The sequence below is a fragment of the Brachyhypopomus gauderio genome, unplaced genomic scaffold, assembly GCF_052324685.1.
Source record: "Brachyhypopomus gauderio isolate BG-103 unplaced genomic scaffold, BGAUD_0.2 sc124, whole genome shotgun sequence".
Taxonomy (NCBI): domain Eukaryota; kingdom Metazoa; phylum Chordata; class Actinopteri; order Gymnotiformes; family Hypopomidae; genus Brachyhypopomus; species Brachyhypopomus gauderio.
Window position 1 is genome coordinate 256,390 of NW_027506945.1, and position 18,611 is coordinate 275,000.

The 18,611-nt window shown below is 46.8% G+C and overlaps 3 protein-coding genes across 4 annotated transcripts in view; 2 read left to right on the top strand and 1 right to left on the bottom strand.

Moving 5' to 3' along the window:
• The first annotated feature begins 410 nt into the window (after positions 1-410).
• Positions 411-11,501, top strand: LOC143498921 (uncharacterized). Its single transcript, XM_076993828.1, has 5 exons — positions 411-450; positions 4,677-4,943; positions 5,122-5,481; positions 6,424-6,577; positions 8,504-11,501. Exons 1-5 carry the CDS (start codon positions 447-449, stop codon positions 9,711-9,713), a joined length of 1,995 nt encoding a protein of 664 aa, XP_076849943.1. The 5' UTR covers positions 411-446; the 3' UTR covers positions 9,714-11,501.
• A 794-nt stretch (positions 11,502-12,295) lies between these two features.
• Positions 12,296-16,009, top strand: arpc5la (actin related protein 2/3 complex, subunit 5-like, a). Its single transcript, XM_076993824.1, has 4 exons — positions 12,296-12,722; positions 13,708-13,780; positions 14,776-14,952; positions 15,338-16,009. Exons 1-4 carry the CDS (start codon positions 12,583-12,585, stop codon positions 15,398-15,400), a joined length of 453 nt encoding a protein of 150 aa, XP_076849939.1. The 5' UTR covers positions 12,296-12,582; the 3' UTR covers positions 15,401-16,009.
• A 304-nt stretch (positions 16,010-16,313) lies between these two features.
• The window catches only part of golga1 (golgin A1), a 20,071-nt gene continuing 17,773 nt past the window's right edge, over positions 16,314-18,611 (bottom strand). For both annotated transcript variants that reach the window (XM_076993823.1, XM_076993822.1), the window contains 2 exons: positions 18,491-18,577; positions 16,314-18,050 (listed from right to left, as the gene is read on the bottom strand). In XM_076993823.1, coding sequence (XP_076849938.1) covers positions 17,970-18,050; positions 18,491-18,577 — 168 coding nt within the window. In that variant the 3' untranslated portion in view covers positions 16,314-17,969. The remainder of the gene's footprint in view (positions 18,051-18,490; positions 18,578-18,611) is intronic.

Genomic DNA, 18,611 nt, shown 5'->3' on the forward strand with positions numbered 1-18,611 from the left:
CTGACCCAAACCGGGGACTGAAGTCAGCAAATGTACGACAAAGTACTGCAAATATATCAACATGAAGCAAGAGATGAAAGATCAGTAGCTGATAAATGACAGAAATGAAGTGGCCAAGCTCTCTGCTAATTAAACCTAATGTACTGTATATAGCACCTGTCCAAGCAAGGTGCTTCACGACACAGAAATAAATATTAAACATACCAATAAAAACAAAATGATATAAAATACACAAATAAGTTGAAACAAGTGACATAAAACAAAAGCCAGGGCATACAAATGAGTCGTGAAAATGAAATCAAAGCACTTTTCCCCTTTCACTTTTTGCTTTGGACGACTAAGATCCCCTGACCAGAGGACCATGACCCGGACCTGCTTCGTACGTCAGTACCAGAATCTTAAACTATACTCTAAACTGTACAGGGCTAATGAAGGGAAGCTAGAACATGGGTATGTTCCCTTTCCTTTCTCTCTCAGACACACAGCCACATACACATACATTTGTCACGTGCGGTGAATGACAGCGCTGTGATTGTCAGTGCACGTGGACTGTTGGTCAAATGTCAGTATGTAAAGTGGCCACTCCGAACGAGAGCGAAGGCGCGCGGCGCGGAGGAGGCGCGCGCGGCGAACTCGGAGACGCTCGTGCAGTAGGACGATCCGTTCCGCTTTTATGAAGGAAATAGCAGCTCAGTGGAAATATTCAAAAAACGAAACCTATTAGATAAGCTCACATTTAACTGACTGCGGATGATGGATTACTGCGGAAAAATCCCAAACACAGCAGTAGCAACCTTTAAAATATTTACATGTCCAGCTAATTTACATACTTTCGATCAAAATAAAGACAGAACTCACAACATAACTTATTGGCTGTGTTACGAGAACCTGCTGATAATTTTTCAACTACTTTGATAAACAGTTTTACATTTTATTGCGTGTGGTATTGTGGGACTTTAATCTAAATATGTGCTGACCTGAAACAGAGGAGATTGAGACGCCTAAACATGTCTAAACACACCAGAGCGAGCCGGGGGCGCGCGACCACTACCTCGCCCCGCGTGCACTCTGGCCAAACGTGTGGAGAAAGAGCGCGTGCCGTTCCCAGCACAAGGATGTTATTTCTTCTCTGGATGGCCGCAGGCTCTGGAAGCTCCAATCTTAAATTTGATATATGCATCCAAACCCATATTAGACACCGTCATGGAGTCAGAGCTAGACCCTTAGCGGCACGGGGTGGTGACTTGCGTCAGTGTGTGTTTCCTACTCATGTGTGTTATACGCCTTAAGCCTGGTTTATACTTTCGCGAGCGACCGTAGCGCGCGGCTCCGCCCACCTTGCGCGACCCTGCGCGAGCGGTGTAGGCGTTTATACTTTCGCGAACGTCGCGAGCGTCGCTGCAGTGTTCTCCGAAACGATAGGTGGCGATAGGTGGCAGTGGAGAATAAAAAACCCCTGCAAAACCGGGGAAAGAACATTTTTACCTGACCAGAGACCTATATACACCAGGCATCAAACATAAATATGGCTTTGCAATGTTGTCCGAAACTATATGTGGTAGTATAAAGAAACACCCCTCAAAAAAAGGGAATGAACATTTACCTGACGCATTTTAATGTTGCTTTGTGTTTCAGGTTTGAAAAGTGCTGGAATTTAGGCTAAAGTACATTAAAATGTTGAAATTACGTTAACAAATACGAGCCTCTTGTAATTCCGGGACGAAACATGAGAGAACGTGAAGACGTTAAGATTTGGCGTTTTGAAAATAAACAAATAAACAACCATTAAATAATGTGATAAAAAAGCGAATTATTTCGATTCATTTCGAGTATATGTATAAATATTTAACTTAATTAAGTTTAACGTGCTGGGAAATACTGAAATAGACCTTTAAAGTGACGTACAAGTGCTTTAATTCCACCTTGTATAGGTGTATGAACCCGGCAAACATGACTTTGTCCATCGCGCTGAAGCGCGGCGCGCGCGCGAAGTTACAAAATTCGAGAGGTGCACGACCTCGCGCCGCGACAGCGCGCGAGGCCCTCGCGCACGGGCGGAGCCTCCGCGATTACGTCATTTTCGCCGCGCGGACCCTCGCGCCGCTCGCGGCGCGTCGAACCAGGCTTAACGCCAGTCTACCGTGACACCCAGCCGCAGAGTCTTGGGCTACATCTCAAAAACCACCACGACTCTATCAAACCAAATGTTTACTTGACTCAGTCCTGACGTCGATAACGTCAGCGTTATTTCTAGATAGCTCTCCAAACAGTCCGCGAAGCCGCCATCGCCTTTGATCTCCGTGGAGCGCACAGCGAGCACGCGCGGGTTTGGCCAGAACGTCACCGGAACCCGCGCGATCTTGGGCTCGCGCGCAGCTCGACAGAACACGCGACGAGATGCAAAGACCCTGTTTTCCGTGCCAGGGAAAAGCGCTTTAGCGCAAACGCTGTTTATATAGCAACACGGTGTTTTGTTCCATACGTGAAACGGACACTAGGTCAACACTGGCGGGTACAGCGCAGCCCCGTAGTCCTGGCGTTTGTCCCCCACTGAGTCCCACAGCTCGCTGCCTGTTGCTCCACGCAGACTGTTGGCTAAGGTTTAGACACTGTTGTAACATCACCTTGTAGGCCTAGCTATTTTGTTTGAACGCTGGTCAAACTGGGCAAAGACAGACAACGAAAACGAGACAGAGTCGATCTCGGTCCACGAAACGAGCGTGAGAAAGTTCTTAAATCAGAAGATCTACAGGTGGTCTACAAGAAACAGAAATAAATGTTTTATTTTTTAATGTGCATCAAGGACACCGTAGCCACTTAGTTTCCACCAAGGGAATAGCATAAATAATCACTGTAAAAATACATTTATGAAAAAACGTTTTATGAACATTGTTTAAAAAAAAATGTAAGAGCTATGTGCCAACTGTCCTCTCAAAAGACATTACATCACTGATTCTAAGGTAGAGTTACAGAAAACAACTGGACATGAGGCCGTGGTCCCACAGGAAAATGGGTGCTTGTACTGGCTAATATGAGAGGCAGAAAATGGATGTTTGAGATCTAGCCTTTTGCTAGAGACAGTGTCTCAGCAATGGTAGCCTCAGGTCATTTGCTAAGAGATTGAGAAAGAGTTATTATTCCTGGAAGCTAGCGTGCTGTTTGTGGAGATTTAAAACCACACAGCATTCTCTGATCAGGAAGTTACATCACACTTTAACAGGTGGAATTCAGAGAGTGAAACATGTAAACATGCTTCAGAATTCACATAGGGCAAAGTTCCATAGTCCTGTATGCACACACATACACGTACAGGCCTTTTTCTTCACATTACATAGGTATACTTACAGTTGAGTTTGTTTTTGTATCCCTTGACAACAGTGTGATTTGCTCAGTCACCTTTCCCATCAAACCCCAAACAAGCCAGACACTTAAGCTCGCTGTTCCCACGGCAATAAAGAACGTGGTCAAAACCGTCAACAAAAGGGACTCCAATTTACAGTAATATGAACGGAGTCTAATCCAGGAGACAGAACTCTACAGAATCTTCTCAGCAGGTAAAAAGGCATTTCAATCTATTAGACTCTGGATACATGGAGAATCTGAAGGATATGTTTCTAAATGATTTAAACATCTGATGTTCATTTGATTAAAAAAGTTTTACCAGACAATGTATTGTATGTAGTGTATTAATTATTTGAAGTTGAGTACAGAAGGAAAAGGTTTGTGTACACCAGCCCTTGGGTGGTAGGTGCGTCTTCAGAGTAGAGGAGGTTGTTAGTATTGTGCTTGTACAACTGCAACAACAAACAAGTCTTTGGAAAGCTGTCCGATACTGCAGCGCCTCCGCTCGAACGCTCAGTGTGTACACCACCTGAGTCATCTAAATACGAACCATCACATACAGCTGCAGAAGAAATCAACCCAATCAAGAAATCAAGCCAAACCACAATTTAATCCAGATTCCACTCCTGAAAAGTAGAGACTGAAAACATGCAAATGTAAGAGCTTGAAATGGATGTAAAGATTTTGATGTAAAGATTGAATTTTGTGAAGGATTTTATTCATCTCACACTTGATACAGTTGCTGTGGTGCATGGTGGTGGGACAGTGCTTGTTCTTTATTACCGAGTCGGTTCGCTGACATTGTTCACGTCCTGGTGAACTTTCTTCTCTGAAATGCTTTAAGACTGTCGGCATATCACAGTATTCAAGTGAACAGGATTTACTGGTACCCAGCTGAACCACATTGGTCGTACTATAGAATGTTAGCCACGAAGAGAAAAATAAACCTTTTAGCGTAGCGTGATGGGCTAATGAAAGACTGATGGCAAACGTCTGATCGTTGCTAACATGTAGAGAGCTTTCCATATGCCGGCCAGCAGGCCTATCATCACGCATCTCTAACATAACAGTCAAGAAACATACGTGTCACGCAACATGAATGTAACAGTCCACATTTATACAGACAGCAGAGTCCGGTGCACAGATACACACGGACTGCACAACACATACGTCCCCTCTGTGTCCTCTGTCAGTGTGTGACACATGCTGTGACAGATGCTTTCTCTCTCTCTCTCTCTCTCTCTCTCTCCCTCTCCCTCTCTCTCATTGCCTGTGGAGGCCTGTGGAATTTGGAATTTGAATCTGAAATCATTTTCGAAATCCATGTTCTCCAGCCATGAGACGTCTGCAGTACGGCCCGTGTTCCGAGCACGCCCGTTGTCCCTCCGCATGGACCTTCTCTGCGTCTCGAGGCCTGCAGCTACACGTCTCAACGCGTGCACGAGTGGCACCTTTAGGGACACAGAAGACACGAAGGACACAGAGCACGCATGACTGCAGATTACCCAGCAGCCCTGTGGCAAATGGGAAGAGGCCGTGTCTCAGCAGGGTGTTCCTGCGCTCTGGAAACCCCACGGCATGCGCTGAATCTCTGCTTCTCGGTAAGAGAGAAGGACTCTAGCTGTTAACCTGCTTGGATAGAAGCGTCCACATACCCCTCAGCTCGTCGGCTGTCTCTCTGCGCTTAAAAGGGGAGCAGAAAGCCTCTTGTATGAAACACGTGCTGTCTAACGTGTCTGAAAAGGTTGTGAGTCAGATTCTTCCTCGTGTCCTCTCCAGCCTGTGGGAAGCAGTGTGTGCTGTCTCCAAGGCCCAGTCGGGGCTGCCCTTCAGGGGCCAGGCAAGCCGAGGACGAGACAGCCCTGCAGGCGGAGGGGAGCAGAGGGGAAGAAGGCCCTGCAGCCAGCAGCGAGAGCAGACAGACGCCTCCCACCAGCAGCGAGAGCAGACAGACGCCTCCCACCAGCAGCGAGAGCAGACAGACGCCTCCCACCGCAGCCTGGGCTCCAGGAGGGAGGAAGGAGAGGGTGCGCAGTAGTGTGGCGGGAAGGAGTGAGCTGCCCACGGTCGCCCGCCGCCCTAACACCGCCCCCGCACGCGCTCAGACCCGCCACAGGGACCTGGCCCAGCTGCCAGCAGGTACCGGTCCAGTCCCGCCACGCTCCATCCAGCTGAACATGGTAGCGATATTCACCAGCTCGTTTACACTGCTGACATTCACCAGGTCGTTTACACAAAACAGGTGGTTTGCTTATGTAGCAGAGACAAATTGGCAGAGAGAGAGGGAGAGAAGGAGAGAGAGAGTTGGAGAGAAGGAGAGAGAGGGAGGGAGGGGAGTGAACTTTTGCTGAAGTAGTGTATTTGTTTGTTTCACTTGTACAGTACCTTCCTCAGACGCAGCAGGTAGGTGTGTGGTAATAATTTGAGCCCTGGCCTTTCCTCCCCTCCCCACCTCTAAATAAGGCACCTTGGTTCAACAGTTGTGTGCCATTCATCAGGGGCTGTTTACCTCAGGATGCCTGGCTGAGCTGCACCAGGTCTGGAATCTGGAAGTAACGAGTCAACACATTTAACGACCCATTAGCCCAGAGGCCTTACATGCCAACGTTGGCTCGTTATGTCTCTGCTACATAAAAGAACTGCATATATGAAGGAGCTCAGTAGTGAAGCCTGATTCTCTGTGGAGATGTTGAGATGGTGTCTTGGTCAGTCTACGTTCACCCAGACCCTCCCAGCATTACAATAGTCTCTCTTCGAATCAATATCACAAGGGCGGAAACTTGGTGAGTGCCAGCTACTTCAAAGGTGCCCCAGAGTGGAGGTTTGGGGTGAGAGCTAACCCTGGACTCTGTTCCACACTGAATAAATATTCCTGCACAATTATTAGTGATAGTGGAGGATGTGGGGTGAATGTTGGACACTGTCGTTGCTGCAGTTACCCTTTGATGCGTGACTGCGCTCTGATTATGTCTTTTGATCTTAAGCAGAAACTCCACTTCTCAGGGAGAGACTACAGTTCACATAGACTTCAGAACGGACGTTGTTTTGCAGCGAGTGACGTCAGGGTGTGTCTGTGTGTAGAGGCTCCAAGCTGCAGGGTGGTCTGGAGACGGAGACCGGGCGAGAACACAAACCGTGACAGCCTAGACGGGGCGACTCCTGCTCTCCACCTCTACCTGCCCGGCCACCCGCTGCCAGATGGGGCCTACAACACCACGGATGAGGAGAACAGCAGGTAAGAGCAGAGGGAGAAGATCACTTGGAGGATCGCTAAACCAGTGAGGGATAATACGAGGGGACGAGGGAACGAGGGGACGAGGGGACGAGGGGACGAGAGGACAGAGGCCTTGCTTGGCATTTGTCTGATCCGTGCTGGACAACGAGAACATCGTCAGCTACACGTTTCAGGAAGTGGATGGTACCAGAATATTGTGGAGGAGTGGAGTGTGGAGGACTATGAGCAGTTGTTGGGGAAATTACTGAAGGAAAAAAGATTAGTCTGACCACAAATATTACTATAATCCAACCAAACGCATTACTGTAGTCTGACCAAAAATATTACTATAATCCAACAAAAGGTATTACTATAATCTAGCCAAAGGTATTACTGTAGTCCAAGTTCAGAAACCTTGCTGACAGGAAAAGCAGACCTCCTCAAGCAATATAAAATTTAAGGAGTCATTTACTTTCTTATTTCACGAGGACAAGCAAAGCTGGCAGGCTGGGTAGAACAGAGCACATTTCAAATGTAGGGCAAAGATTTTGCCCTTGTGAAACTCACACAGATATTATTGGGGGTTTACTGTATCAGATTTACTGCCTTCGTTCACTGTGTAAGGTCCGCACAGCCAATCACACGCTGCCTCTGCCGCTCCGTGGTAAAAGTGTACCGAATCCAGATGACAGCGCAGCCCTCGGGACAGCTGGAGTCTGTCAGGCCTCTGTTGTGTGTGCTCAGGGGCAGCTGGTGGAGGTTCTGCCGGGTGGTGGAAACACACAGCACCCTGGGAACTCCTTCAGAGCTGCAGAGGGGATATTCAGTAACGAGTACTCCCCCTCCACCCCCTCCACCCACACACCCTATAAGCCCTCACACTCAGCCTCCGGCTTGCAGCTGGCCTGGACGTAATGTTACCGCTGACACGTCTACGTCACCCAAGAGACCATACCACTTCTGGCGCCGTGTCTGTAACTCAGATTTTTTTTGGAAATGAAATCTTTGTTTCTTTTTTTCTATCTATTTAACATGGACAACACACAACATTATCAACATTATTATGTCACGATATGACATTTAGCCAAATGGCTGGTTTTCAGTTGTGGTCCCTGGGCTCAGGTTATGTGGGAATGCTGAGAGACACAGCTGTGTTCTGGGATATGCTGTGATTCTCCAGCAGCACCTGTGATCATCTGATAACCTGCATCTGATACTTACATGGCATTTATATGGATAGAAAAAAACATGTTTGAGTTGTGTCAGAAGTAATGAGACCTGATTCACTGACACCTAATTGAAACCAGAGAGCAGCATCTTTTCTGCTCAGAGTTTTTTAGCAACAGAAAAAACCAAACACCACCAAACCCTCCCTAAAGTACAGCGGCGTGCTCACAATGGTGATGAGCTCACAATGGTGATGAGCTCACAGCGGTGATGCGCTCACAGCGGTGATGCGCTCACAGCGGTGATGAGGTCACAGTAGTGATGTGTTCACAGCAGTGATGAGGTCACAGTGGTGATGCGCTCACAGCGGTGATGAGGTCACAGTAGTGATGTGTTCACAGCAGTGATGAGATCACAGTGGTGATGTGCTCATAGTGGTGATGTGCTCATAGTGGTGGTGGTTGTGGTGGTGGGGGTCTCTTCATGCCTGTCTGGGATGATCAGCTCAAAGTGGGGGGGGGGGGGGTGGAATATTTGGACATCCCTTTTGTTTTTTAATGGTCAAAAGTTTTTTTTTTCTTCCAAAGAAACTATTAAAATCCGTTAGTTATCTTTCAAAATGCATCCTCACATTCATCATTTGGAAAATTTGAATATATTTTTTATATGAATACATTTTTAAACTACAAATTTGTCAGTTCAAAGCAGGTATTCAAACTATATGCTTCCAGTTGAAAACAATTTCACACCACTGTTGAACATTTTATTTTTATTCAACAGTTCAGAAAATGACAAGGGATTGGACAACAGACCAAACAAGCAGCTTGACATCATAAGCATTACCAGTACGAGCCAAAAGGTTGTGACCACATGCAAACAACAGCAGGACATCACAACAGCTCAAAGGCAGCATGACACCAGGCTGAGTGACCAGGATGACACCACTGACAGAAACGGAGAACATTGCACAGGAACAGGAAAAGAATGTGACATCACAGAGGATGATGAAAGGTATGACATCACTGGACAACCTGAAGAAAAACATGGCAAAGGTGATGGGAGACAGGATCTCACAGAGGACAGAAAGCAACATGACATCACTCAGAACACCCTCAGTGATATAACCAACGGTGAAGAGAACAACCCAAGTTCCACTAGAGACGACATCAGACATGACTACACCCAGGACTCTGATGACTACACCCAGGACTCTGATGACTACACCCAGGACTCTGGGCAGCTTGATGTCAGAAGGGAGCGTGGAGAAGCTTGCGATGTGGCAGACGGAAACAGACAGCAGGGCTGTGGAGAAAACAACGGCTCAGGAGGCACAATAGTTAACAGCACAGAACCCGACTTCAGCAATTCCACCCTGCAGCACATAAAGACTCGGACACAAGGCTCTGAAAAGAACAACCTTTCACAAACCTCCATGGACAATCAGGACAGAGGACAACAGCAGGTCCTGGAGAACAGAGGGAATGTCACACCAAGGCAGCTGGGATTTGGAGGTGTTCAGGTCAGGGCAGCACACACCTCAAGCTTGAGCTCAGAATCCCAGAGACTGGAGAGATCTTTCCTGCCAGTGCCGACCGTAGTAATCCCTTCCACAATCACACTCACCCCCCCACACACACCCATCACGCCCGCTGCATTTCCATCATATTGCAGAACCTTCTTTGGCTATCGCATCAGAATGTTTCATACATCTGAGCTCCTGTACCCCAAAACCCAGACAACCAGAGTTGGCTTCAAGGAGACGGTGATCAAACCCACAAAGAAACTGCCCCATGGCCCTCAAAGTACAGGAACTCACTGTGCCTCCAAAGAAGGCATCAGAGAAATAACCAGACGCCCCAAAATAATGAGGTCTTTACCTTGTAAAGTCAAAACCACCAAGACGTTTGTGTGGGGTTCTTGGGGGCCTCTGGAGACCAAGAGTGTATGTGAGCTCCACATTCAAAATTACCGGTGTCAGAGCTCAGAGTAAGATTTGAATAAGATGTGATTAAGATTTAGATGAACTGCCAATTCAAAAGCCTCGGGGCATGAAGAGGTCACCTCCTACACAGTGTAAACACATGAAAAGGCGTCTGAGAAAATGTGCAGAGTCAGATGTGTGTGTGTGTGTGTGTGTGTGTGTGTGTGTGTGTGTGTGTGTGTGTATGTGTGTGTGTGTGTGTAACAAATGCAAAAGATGCACAAAAGGCTTAAGCGTCTTTTCAGTTAAAGTCCTCGTGTTCTCTCAAGCGCACGTTGGCTGACGATGTCAGTTTATCTCATTTATGCTCTTTGTTAACTTAAGAAAAGGGGAACGTTCAGTTCTGCATGAAGGTTTTTGAAGCACACTGTTAAAAGTAACAGAGGGTGTCGTTTCAGTTTGCACAAATCTCAACTACTGCTGAGGCCTTCAGTAGAAATAAATGTAGAGTCTCTCAGATTTAGTTTTGCTTTTGCTGTTGAGAATGAAGGGCTGGCCCACATCACACATCCTGAGCTGTCAAAGTAGGTTCCACTGTGTACAAGATCTGCACTGATGCTTTTAGTAAGGGTCTATCAGGAAATGCGCATATAAAATTTAAGCTATGAATCCTTATCATGAAAAATCTGTAGACCTATTACATTTGCCTTTACACCAAGCAATATTTTATCATTTACATGTTACAGTAGAATAAATCATTTGCAATACTGGGATACAAGTCTATACAGATATTTTACAACTGTCATCTTGGTTAAAGCTATATTATAACTTTTTCAGATAATGACATTAACCACACTGTATCTTCAGTTTCTATCTGGAGGCTGTAAAGCAGAAAATGTTTTCAAACAAGATGAAAATGGTATTTGTCACAGTTCAGCTAGGTTCTGGACTTAATGAGTTGAAGCATAACTGAACAGATAAAGTTCCATAACCCATGGAATGTGAGCGCACCAGAGTGCACGAGCTTTCATAAACAATACGCAGCGGTTGGCTTGGTTCCATCACCCCACATGTGGGGACATTCAAAGGGGAAGGGTTGGGATTCTGTACAGCTGATGCCAAGGCGGAGATGAATGTAATCACACGATCTCCAGAAGGCAGTAGGGTTCCATACAATACTCAGGGGCGGAAAGGTCTTCAGTTCCCGCTCACTCGCACTCACAGCAAATATTTGTGTTGATCTCCCTCGTGAGAAAGTGGATGCTGGCTGAGCAGATATCGTGCCCGAACACACACACACACACACACACACACACACACACACACACACACAACATTTATCATAGAGACAACAGGGGCTCGTAAGGCATAAAAAAGAGAGTTAGTATTATTAGCATGGATACCATCTAAGTTCTCACACACTCATTTAAATAACTATTCGAATAGTAATATGGTTGTGGCCCACAGAGATCGGATGTTCTGGGAATGATCCAGTGCTATAAACAAAGAGCCCAAATAGACAGAAAACAGCGGAAAACAGCGCTGGTGTGCCATCCAAACTGGGATAGAGCTGGAATAATTACACGCTTGTGGTGCTATACAGACACTCCCCTATCTAACTGAACTTACTGCTTACGTTACTGCACTGAGGAATTCATCATTCCTTGACAGATGTGACAGTGTGCTCGGAGTACGTCTGAAAGTGACTTAAAGCAACATCCCGTTACAAAGGCCTCTAAACAGAGTCACGTCAACATTAAATATTTATTTTCTAAGTTTACGTGTCTTTTAACGTTTGATTCCTCCTTTTTGAAGTGTTAGAATTGATGAATATCCCTGCAAGCGAGAGCAAAGCAATTGTTGAAGACCAATGACACCCCCTAAAGGCTGGATGGCTTATTACATCCATCTTGCCATCTCTCTCTCTCTCTCTCTCTCTCTCTCTCTCTCTCTCTTTCTCTCTGACGTGAAAAGTACCGTGAAAAGTAACTTGAAAAAAGAGATCTGTTTTATAGTCACACACACACACACACACACACACACACACACACACACACACACACACACACACACACACACACACACACGTCTTAATAATAATAGTAATAATGATGATAATATTGTTGTTATTGAAGGCAGTGCTGCATTTGTTATAAACATTCAGCTGATGTCTGTAAGGCAGCTACTACTATTAATAATTCCACTTATATAGCGCCTATCAAAGTACCCAAGGACGCTTTACAGTAAAATACAAAACAGAACAAAGAACAAAACAGACAAAAATAAAAACAATAGAAAGAAAAACAGAAATCCCATAGAACAGACGTAAGTTGAGGAAGTGAGAAAATGCTGATTAAACAGATTTAGGTTTAGTTTAGTACTAATCAGGTTCGGAACACGTGATGTTTGTTCTCTGAACTCCCAGGGCTTTGATACGGTTGGATTCCCACCAGTTATAAAACCATCTTGGCAATAACACATCATGACTAGATTAGAGACAGTAGAAGAATATATATATATATATAAAATATACAATTTTGTCATTTTTCGTATTTACTCTTTAAGATAATTTAATTTGGATTTTATTGACAGATACGTCGTAGCGCGTCGCAGTGCAGGAAACGGAAACAGCAGGTCATACTGTAGCTGTCACATGCATTTCCGGTTCCGCTACAGTCAGTGTGTGCGCTGCAGCGATGTGCGGGACGGTCGCGCTCGAGACCAGGTAACAGCCGCACCTCTCTGGTGACGTATGAACTGACCGGCAGGTGTCGGTGCCACCGTGTTTGGGTGTCGAGAACGGCGAGTTGGACCGCGGCCGCCACGCGGGGTGCATGAACATTCAACACTCCCGGATCCGTCGCGTGACCGAGCGAAACGACACCAGAATCTCAGCGGAACCCGTGGAGCGCGCGCGCGCCGGTCCAGGCTGGTTGTCATGGCGAAGAACACCCTGTCGTCCCGGTTCCGCGGGGTCGACATCGACGAGTACGACGAGAACAAATTCGTGGACGACCAAGACGAGGCGGCCGAGCAGCAGGGACCCGACGCCGCCGAGGTGGACGGTCTGATCAGGCAATATCCTGACACGAGGGTCCGGTGGACGGAACCAGCGGTCCAGTGGGAACGTGTGTTGAAACGTGTGCATCATAATTATAATAATAATCAATGAACAGCAGATATGAACGTGTTTGTGAATTGATTGTGTTTGTTGGTTGTTTGTGGTTAATTGCATGAGTGTTCTCCTCTGAAGTCCTAAAAGGTGACGTGATGTGGACCGGGGTGAGGTTAGAGGTCATGGTGGTGCTGTCCTGTACCCGGAGCTCGTGGGATTCAGACCTGCGGGCCCTCTCCAGTTACCCGTCTTGTTTTACGGAACCAAACCGGTTTTTTTTTCCTCTTACCTCGCTTTTCTTAGTCGATTCAGGTCAGGGTAGCTGGTGACTTGCAGGATACGTGTCGTTTCTGGGACGGGCCAAACCGCGGAGAGGAGGAAGAGGGTGAGGAAGAGCGGCTGAGTTAAGTTTAGCGTGCTGACATCCGACTCTCTCGCCCCCGCTGTATCGAGACGCAGCAGCAGACTCAGCCCGCTATCTAGGGTCCGTCTGCAGCCGCAGACACCAGCAGCAAACCCCCAGAACGCTTCATAGACTGACAACGTCTTTGAACGTGTCTGTTCTCAGCTGTTTCATTGGCCTTGTGGCCATGGCGGTTACATTTCTTAAATATATCTATACTGTTATTGACGGGTACGGCATTACGAGCTGAGGGGATCAGTTGTGGTAAAACGAGATCACACACACGGCTGTGGGGTCTCGTCAGACTCGATGTCAGAAAGATTTATAGTGCGTTTCATTCTGCATTTCATGTCTTTCCACATTCCAAGCTGACAAACTCACAAACTCCATTCTTCAACATCTCCAGCGTCATTACGTGCTGGTCTACGTAGTTGTGGGACGTGGGACGAGGTTGTGGGGTTAGCAGGGTTGCCGTGGTGAGGTGGAGGTGGGTGGAGTGATGTGGGTGTGGCCCCGTACCACCTTCTTTCCTTAACGGGCAGCACAGGGGACATGATGACGGCGTTCCACATCGCGCTGAAGAACCCGCCAATCAACTCCAAGAATCCGGCAGTGAAGGTAAGTCACACTTGGCTTGTTATCACAACAGTGTTCCCTTTGTTTGGTTAGGCTATCAGTCGCCGCTCACGAGAGTGTGTGTGTGTGTGTGTGTATGTGAGAATACTGGAGACTACAAAGCAGTTCTTGTAAGTCGTGGTGCACACGGGCATCTGGCCAACACTGCGAGTGTATATGTAGTCAGCTGTGAGCAGGCGTGGCGGTCTGGTGAGGTCCGTGAGCGGTGGTGCTCTGTTCAGGTGCACGGTGGTCTGGTGAGGTCCGTGAGCGGTGGTGCTCTGTTCAGGTGCACGGTGGTCTGGTGAGGTCCGTGAGCAGTGGTGCTCTGTTCAGGTGCACGGTGGTCTGGTGAGGTCCGTGAGCGGTGGTGCTCTGTTCAGGTGCACGGTGGTCTGGTGAGGTCCGTGAGCAGTGGTGCTCTGTTCAGGTGCACGGTGGTCTGGTGGACGCAAGTGTGTTCCAGAACTCTGCATGTTTGCTGAAGGGTGTAACTGTCCCAGCCGATGTGAGTCAGAGATGTCTGACCTGCTCTCATAAGTCTTATAAAACGATGAGGAACTATTGCAGTAAACCAGTGGACGACTTTGGATCGTCTCCTTCTACTGTCTCTAATCTAGTCATGATGTGTTATTGCCAAGATGGTTTTATAAGTGGTGGGAATCCAACAGTATCAAAGCCCTGGAAGTTCAGAGAACAAACATCACGTGTTCAGAACCTTATTGGTAGCTGCCTTACAGACATCAGCTTGATGTTTATAACAAATGCACCACTGCCTTCAATAACAACAACAATATTATTACTATTATTATTAAGACATTAACTAGTTCATTGTCTTACTTAATATGTAAACATGTTTAGCAAAGATGACTTTGCGTGTGCATGTATGTGCAGTATGTGTATGCTTTTTCTTGGTATACATAATTAATATACAAGAGAAATGTTTGTATTTTTTAAACTCTTCGGTTTTTACAGTAGTGTGCGTGTGTGTGTGTCAGGAGCGTGCGCAGGCCGTGGTGCTGCGGGTTCTGACCTCCTTTAAGAGCAGTGACATGGAGACGGCCGTGCGCTCTCTGGACAGGAGCGGGGTGGACCTGCTGATGAAGTACATCTACAGAGGCTTCGAGAAACCCTCGGAGAACAGCAGTGCCATCCTGCTGCAGTGGCACGAGAAGGTGCGGTCTTCTGCTCGACCCCCCGTTAGCTAACACCATGGAATTAGTTTACATTAACAAGCCATGAATATAAGCAATAATACAGCAATTAATTACAAGACAGTAATGAACTTATCAACATTATTGGATGGTGATATTAAGGCAGATTTAGTGGTCTGTGCTTTTGAGCAGGACATTAAAGTTAATGAGTGTTAATGAGTATTATTTTACATTTTTTGTGAAATCTGTATATGGATTATATGTATATGGATTCATCTATATATGGATTATATTGGTATATGGAGTCTGAGAGTCATCTGAGGAGTTGTTCCCCTCCTGTTTTGTCCCAACTGTGTCTCCGTACACGTATAACCAAACCCCTCCCCTTCTGCCTGTGTTTGTTCAGGCGTTTGCTGTTGGAGGTTTGGGGTCTATCGTACGAGTGCTGACCGCAAGGAAGTCCGTCTGAGTGCCAGCAGGTGGCACCGGACCGGTCGTGCCGCGGGACTGATGGGATTGGACAGACGGACAGTTCGAACTTCTGCAGCTCCCACAGTCACTACGGAAACAGCAGAAAGGGGCGTGTACTACGCAGGACAGCTTATTTACCCACAATACACTGGCCACAACTGGGACTTTTTTTGTTGTTCTATTTAATGTAAAATGCCGGTTATTTACCTCCGGAAGTCACAAGAAAGATCTCAACGGTTTTCCTTCATGCTGAGTGAGCACTGAGTTTTTATTTTTATTTTGTGTGTATCTGTAAACAGAGACAAAGGAGCTGGTGGACTGACTGTTCTGTACTAGCCTTGAACACCTGCTTCTAGACTTCTTAAACTGTGACAGATTCAAAAGTGTGTGTGTGTGTGTGTGTGTGTGTGTGTGTGCTTGTAACCCTCGTCTAGCATCCCTGGATAAATGCCTCGTTCCCTTCGTCTGAGTTGGACTGACTTGTGTACAGAAAAGAGGATGGTGTTTAATATATATATAGCATTGCAGTGTTGGTTGTGGTTTCTTTCCTAGCGTGGGGTCAGGGGTCACAGTGAAGTGCCTGGTGCAGTAAAGATCCTGATTCTGGTTTTGTCTCTTCACTAGTGTGTGCTTCATTTCAGTTTCATTTCTCAAATGTCCTGCTGGTTAAAACGTCTGCCCTACTTTTTTGTGGAAGGTGTAAATGAGAATTTCACATCTGTTGGTATGTGCCAGTGATTTGCATGCAGACAGATGAGTCAGCAGTGTTGTGGAGGACTAGTTGTGTGTTCCTAAGGCGGAGAGTGTACAGTGAGTGGTTGGCAGACACTCGGACGTGGCCGTCGTCTACCTCACTGTGTAGCTCCGTAGTTCACATCTGTCCTCATGAAAAATGATATAACATGCACAAATTTATCAGCAAAATCAAGGATAATTTATTCAAGTCTTGACATTCATGACATTTGCATGAAGACAATCAAATGTAGTCAGGAAACTGAATACGATTACATGGAATTGATGCTGTATTATAAACCAAGATAGGAGGAAAAAAGTGAAGATTGATCCGTTTGTGAACGGTGGACTCTCCCTTTAAAGAGGACGCCCACTCACACCAGATCCATAGAGCACAGTGAATTTAACAAGGCTCCGCTCCAACGGTTTGATCAAATCTCTGAACTAGAACACAGTCCTGCTAAGGCTGGGCCTGTGAAACGGTGGGGGTGTTGGATTTATTGATTTATGAATTCATGATTCACGAGTACATTGCAATTCTAAGTACAGAATCCAAATTCAAACTGAGAAACTGGACTGAGTTTCCCCAAAGCATCTCAACACAAAGGTCATCTTTAAAAGATAAGTGAGTTTTACACTCAACAGTCGTTTTCATTTAAGATGTTCTTAATACTACAGTGCTTTTGAGAAACGGGGCCCTGGGCTGTAATTTCCATAGGTAATTAAATAGCTTCATATAAATCCAGTAATCCATGATAAGCAATACATTTATTCTCATTTCATCCCTTGATTAATCTGAATAATCTCTTATACTTGGTTTTGCTAACAATTTAGCACCAGTTCGAATTATTATAAATAGCTGATTAAAAGTTTTGTGTTCACCTAAAGATGAGAGAACCTTGCCAAGCAGCGAAAATTAAGATGCCAAGAAGTCAGCTCGTTCTTTTTAGTATCTGGGTCGGGCTTCGAGGACCCCCTCAGGACCAGACGTCTCCTGAGCGTGGTTCTTCCCGGTGCGGAGGGCCGAGAGGGGTGCATGCTCAGTCCACATACGGGCTGCAGCCTGTCAGCACCGTGCTGATCCACTACCAAACCCCACGCAAGATCCACTACCAAACCCAGCTCCTCGGTACAAGCTTGGAGAGAGAAATTATACATCCACTGATTTATAAACCGTTCCCTTTTGTATGTACAGGTTCGTATATAAATAGACATATGGAATGTAATTAACTGTAATTTACACACACACAAGGCAGGTAGATGTGAAACGCAGCTTTAAAATGGGAGTCTACAGTCATGTTCTTCCTCTTGATCTCCATAGATGGTCCATGTCAAAACCACCTTTTCTCAACGTGCATGCTGGGTTACAAAGTGTTCATACTGTTCAGACTGACACTGCTCAGTGTAGTCCATACTCAGCCCGGTAGGAGCACAGGAAAGGTCCGGGTTTATCAGAACACGGTTCCAATAGTATTTTCTCAGGCTGTAGAGAGCTGACCACGTGCTGCTGTGTAATTGAGCTCAACTCGGGATCCCAGGACCTGAGCCCAAACGAAAGCACGATTCAGCACGCCCCTCCGCCCAATCACACTCAGGAGTGTTCAAATGCAGCTGGAAGCCCCGCCCACCCGCCTGTCTGCCAGGCAGAACAGCCGAACCCAGAGCAGCAGGGAGAAGCGGTTTGCTGGTCCTCAAAGGAGGGGGATTAACACTGGAGGAAGAGTGAAGGTAGGCGGGGTACAAGCAGGGCAACTTCACCCCACTTGATTAACACTACCATCTCCATCTGCCCCCCATCCTCCCATCACTCCCTCTCCACCTCCCCCCCCCCCCCCTCAGCTCCATCCGCTTGGCGCACCCGAGATGGACGGTCGAATGATGCCCTTGGGTGCCGGCTTGGAGCCAAACCACGACATCTGCAAAACACACACACACACACACACACACACACACACACACACACACACACACACACACAGCTCTTAATCTCACAGGCCTGCATGACTTTGCTTGAACCACACTCTCCCCCTTTGGACTCTCCATTATTCCTCCCAGTAAACGCATCAATACCACTAAAACCTGTGGAGGCCGTAATGTGGGTGGTGCGAGTGGCCTGCCAGTGAAATCTAGCGCAGCGGTTTCTGTGCTTCTGGGTCCTAATGCAGCTGTCGGCCCAGTGGACTATAAATACATTCTGTGACGCCACTCCAGTTTCACACCACGAGTCGACACTTTGTGACTCTGGGCAAGATGCCAGATGTGCTGACCCACATAGAGGGACCCCGTGCCAAAATGGGCCCAGTTAGGGTGGAGCCCTGGGGTATATGCGTCACAGGAGACGCACACGTACACACACCTTATACTCCAGGGTCTGTTTGAGCATGTCTTCCTCTTCACGCGTGAAGTGCAGCAGCACGGAGACCGCTCGGATCAGCTGGTACGCCTGAGGGCAGAAGTGGTGTGTGAGTGTGAGTGTG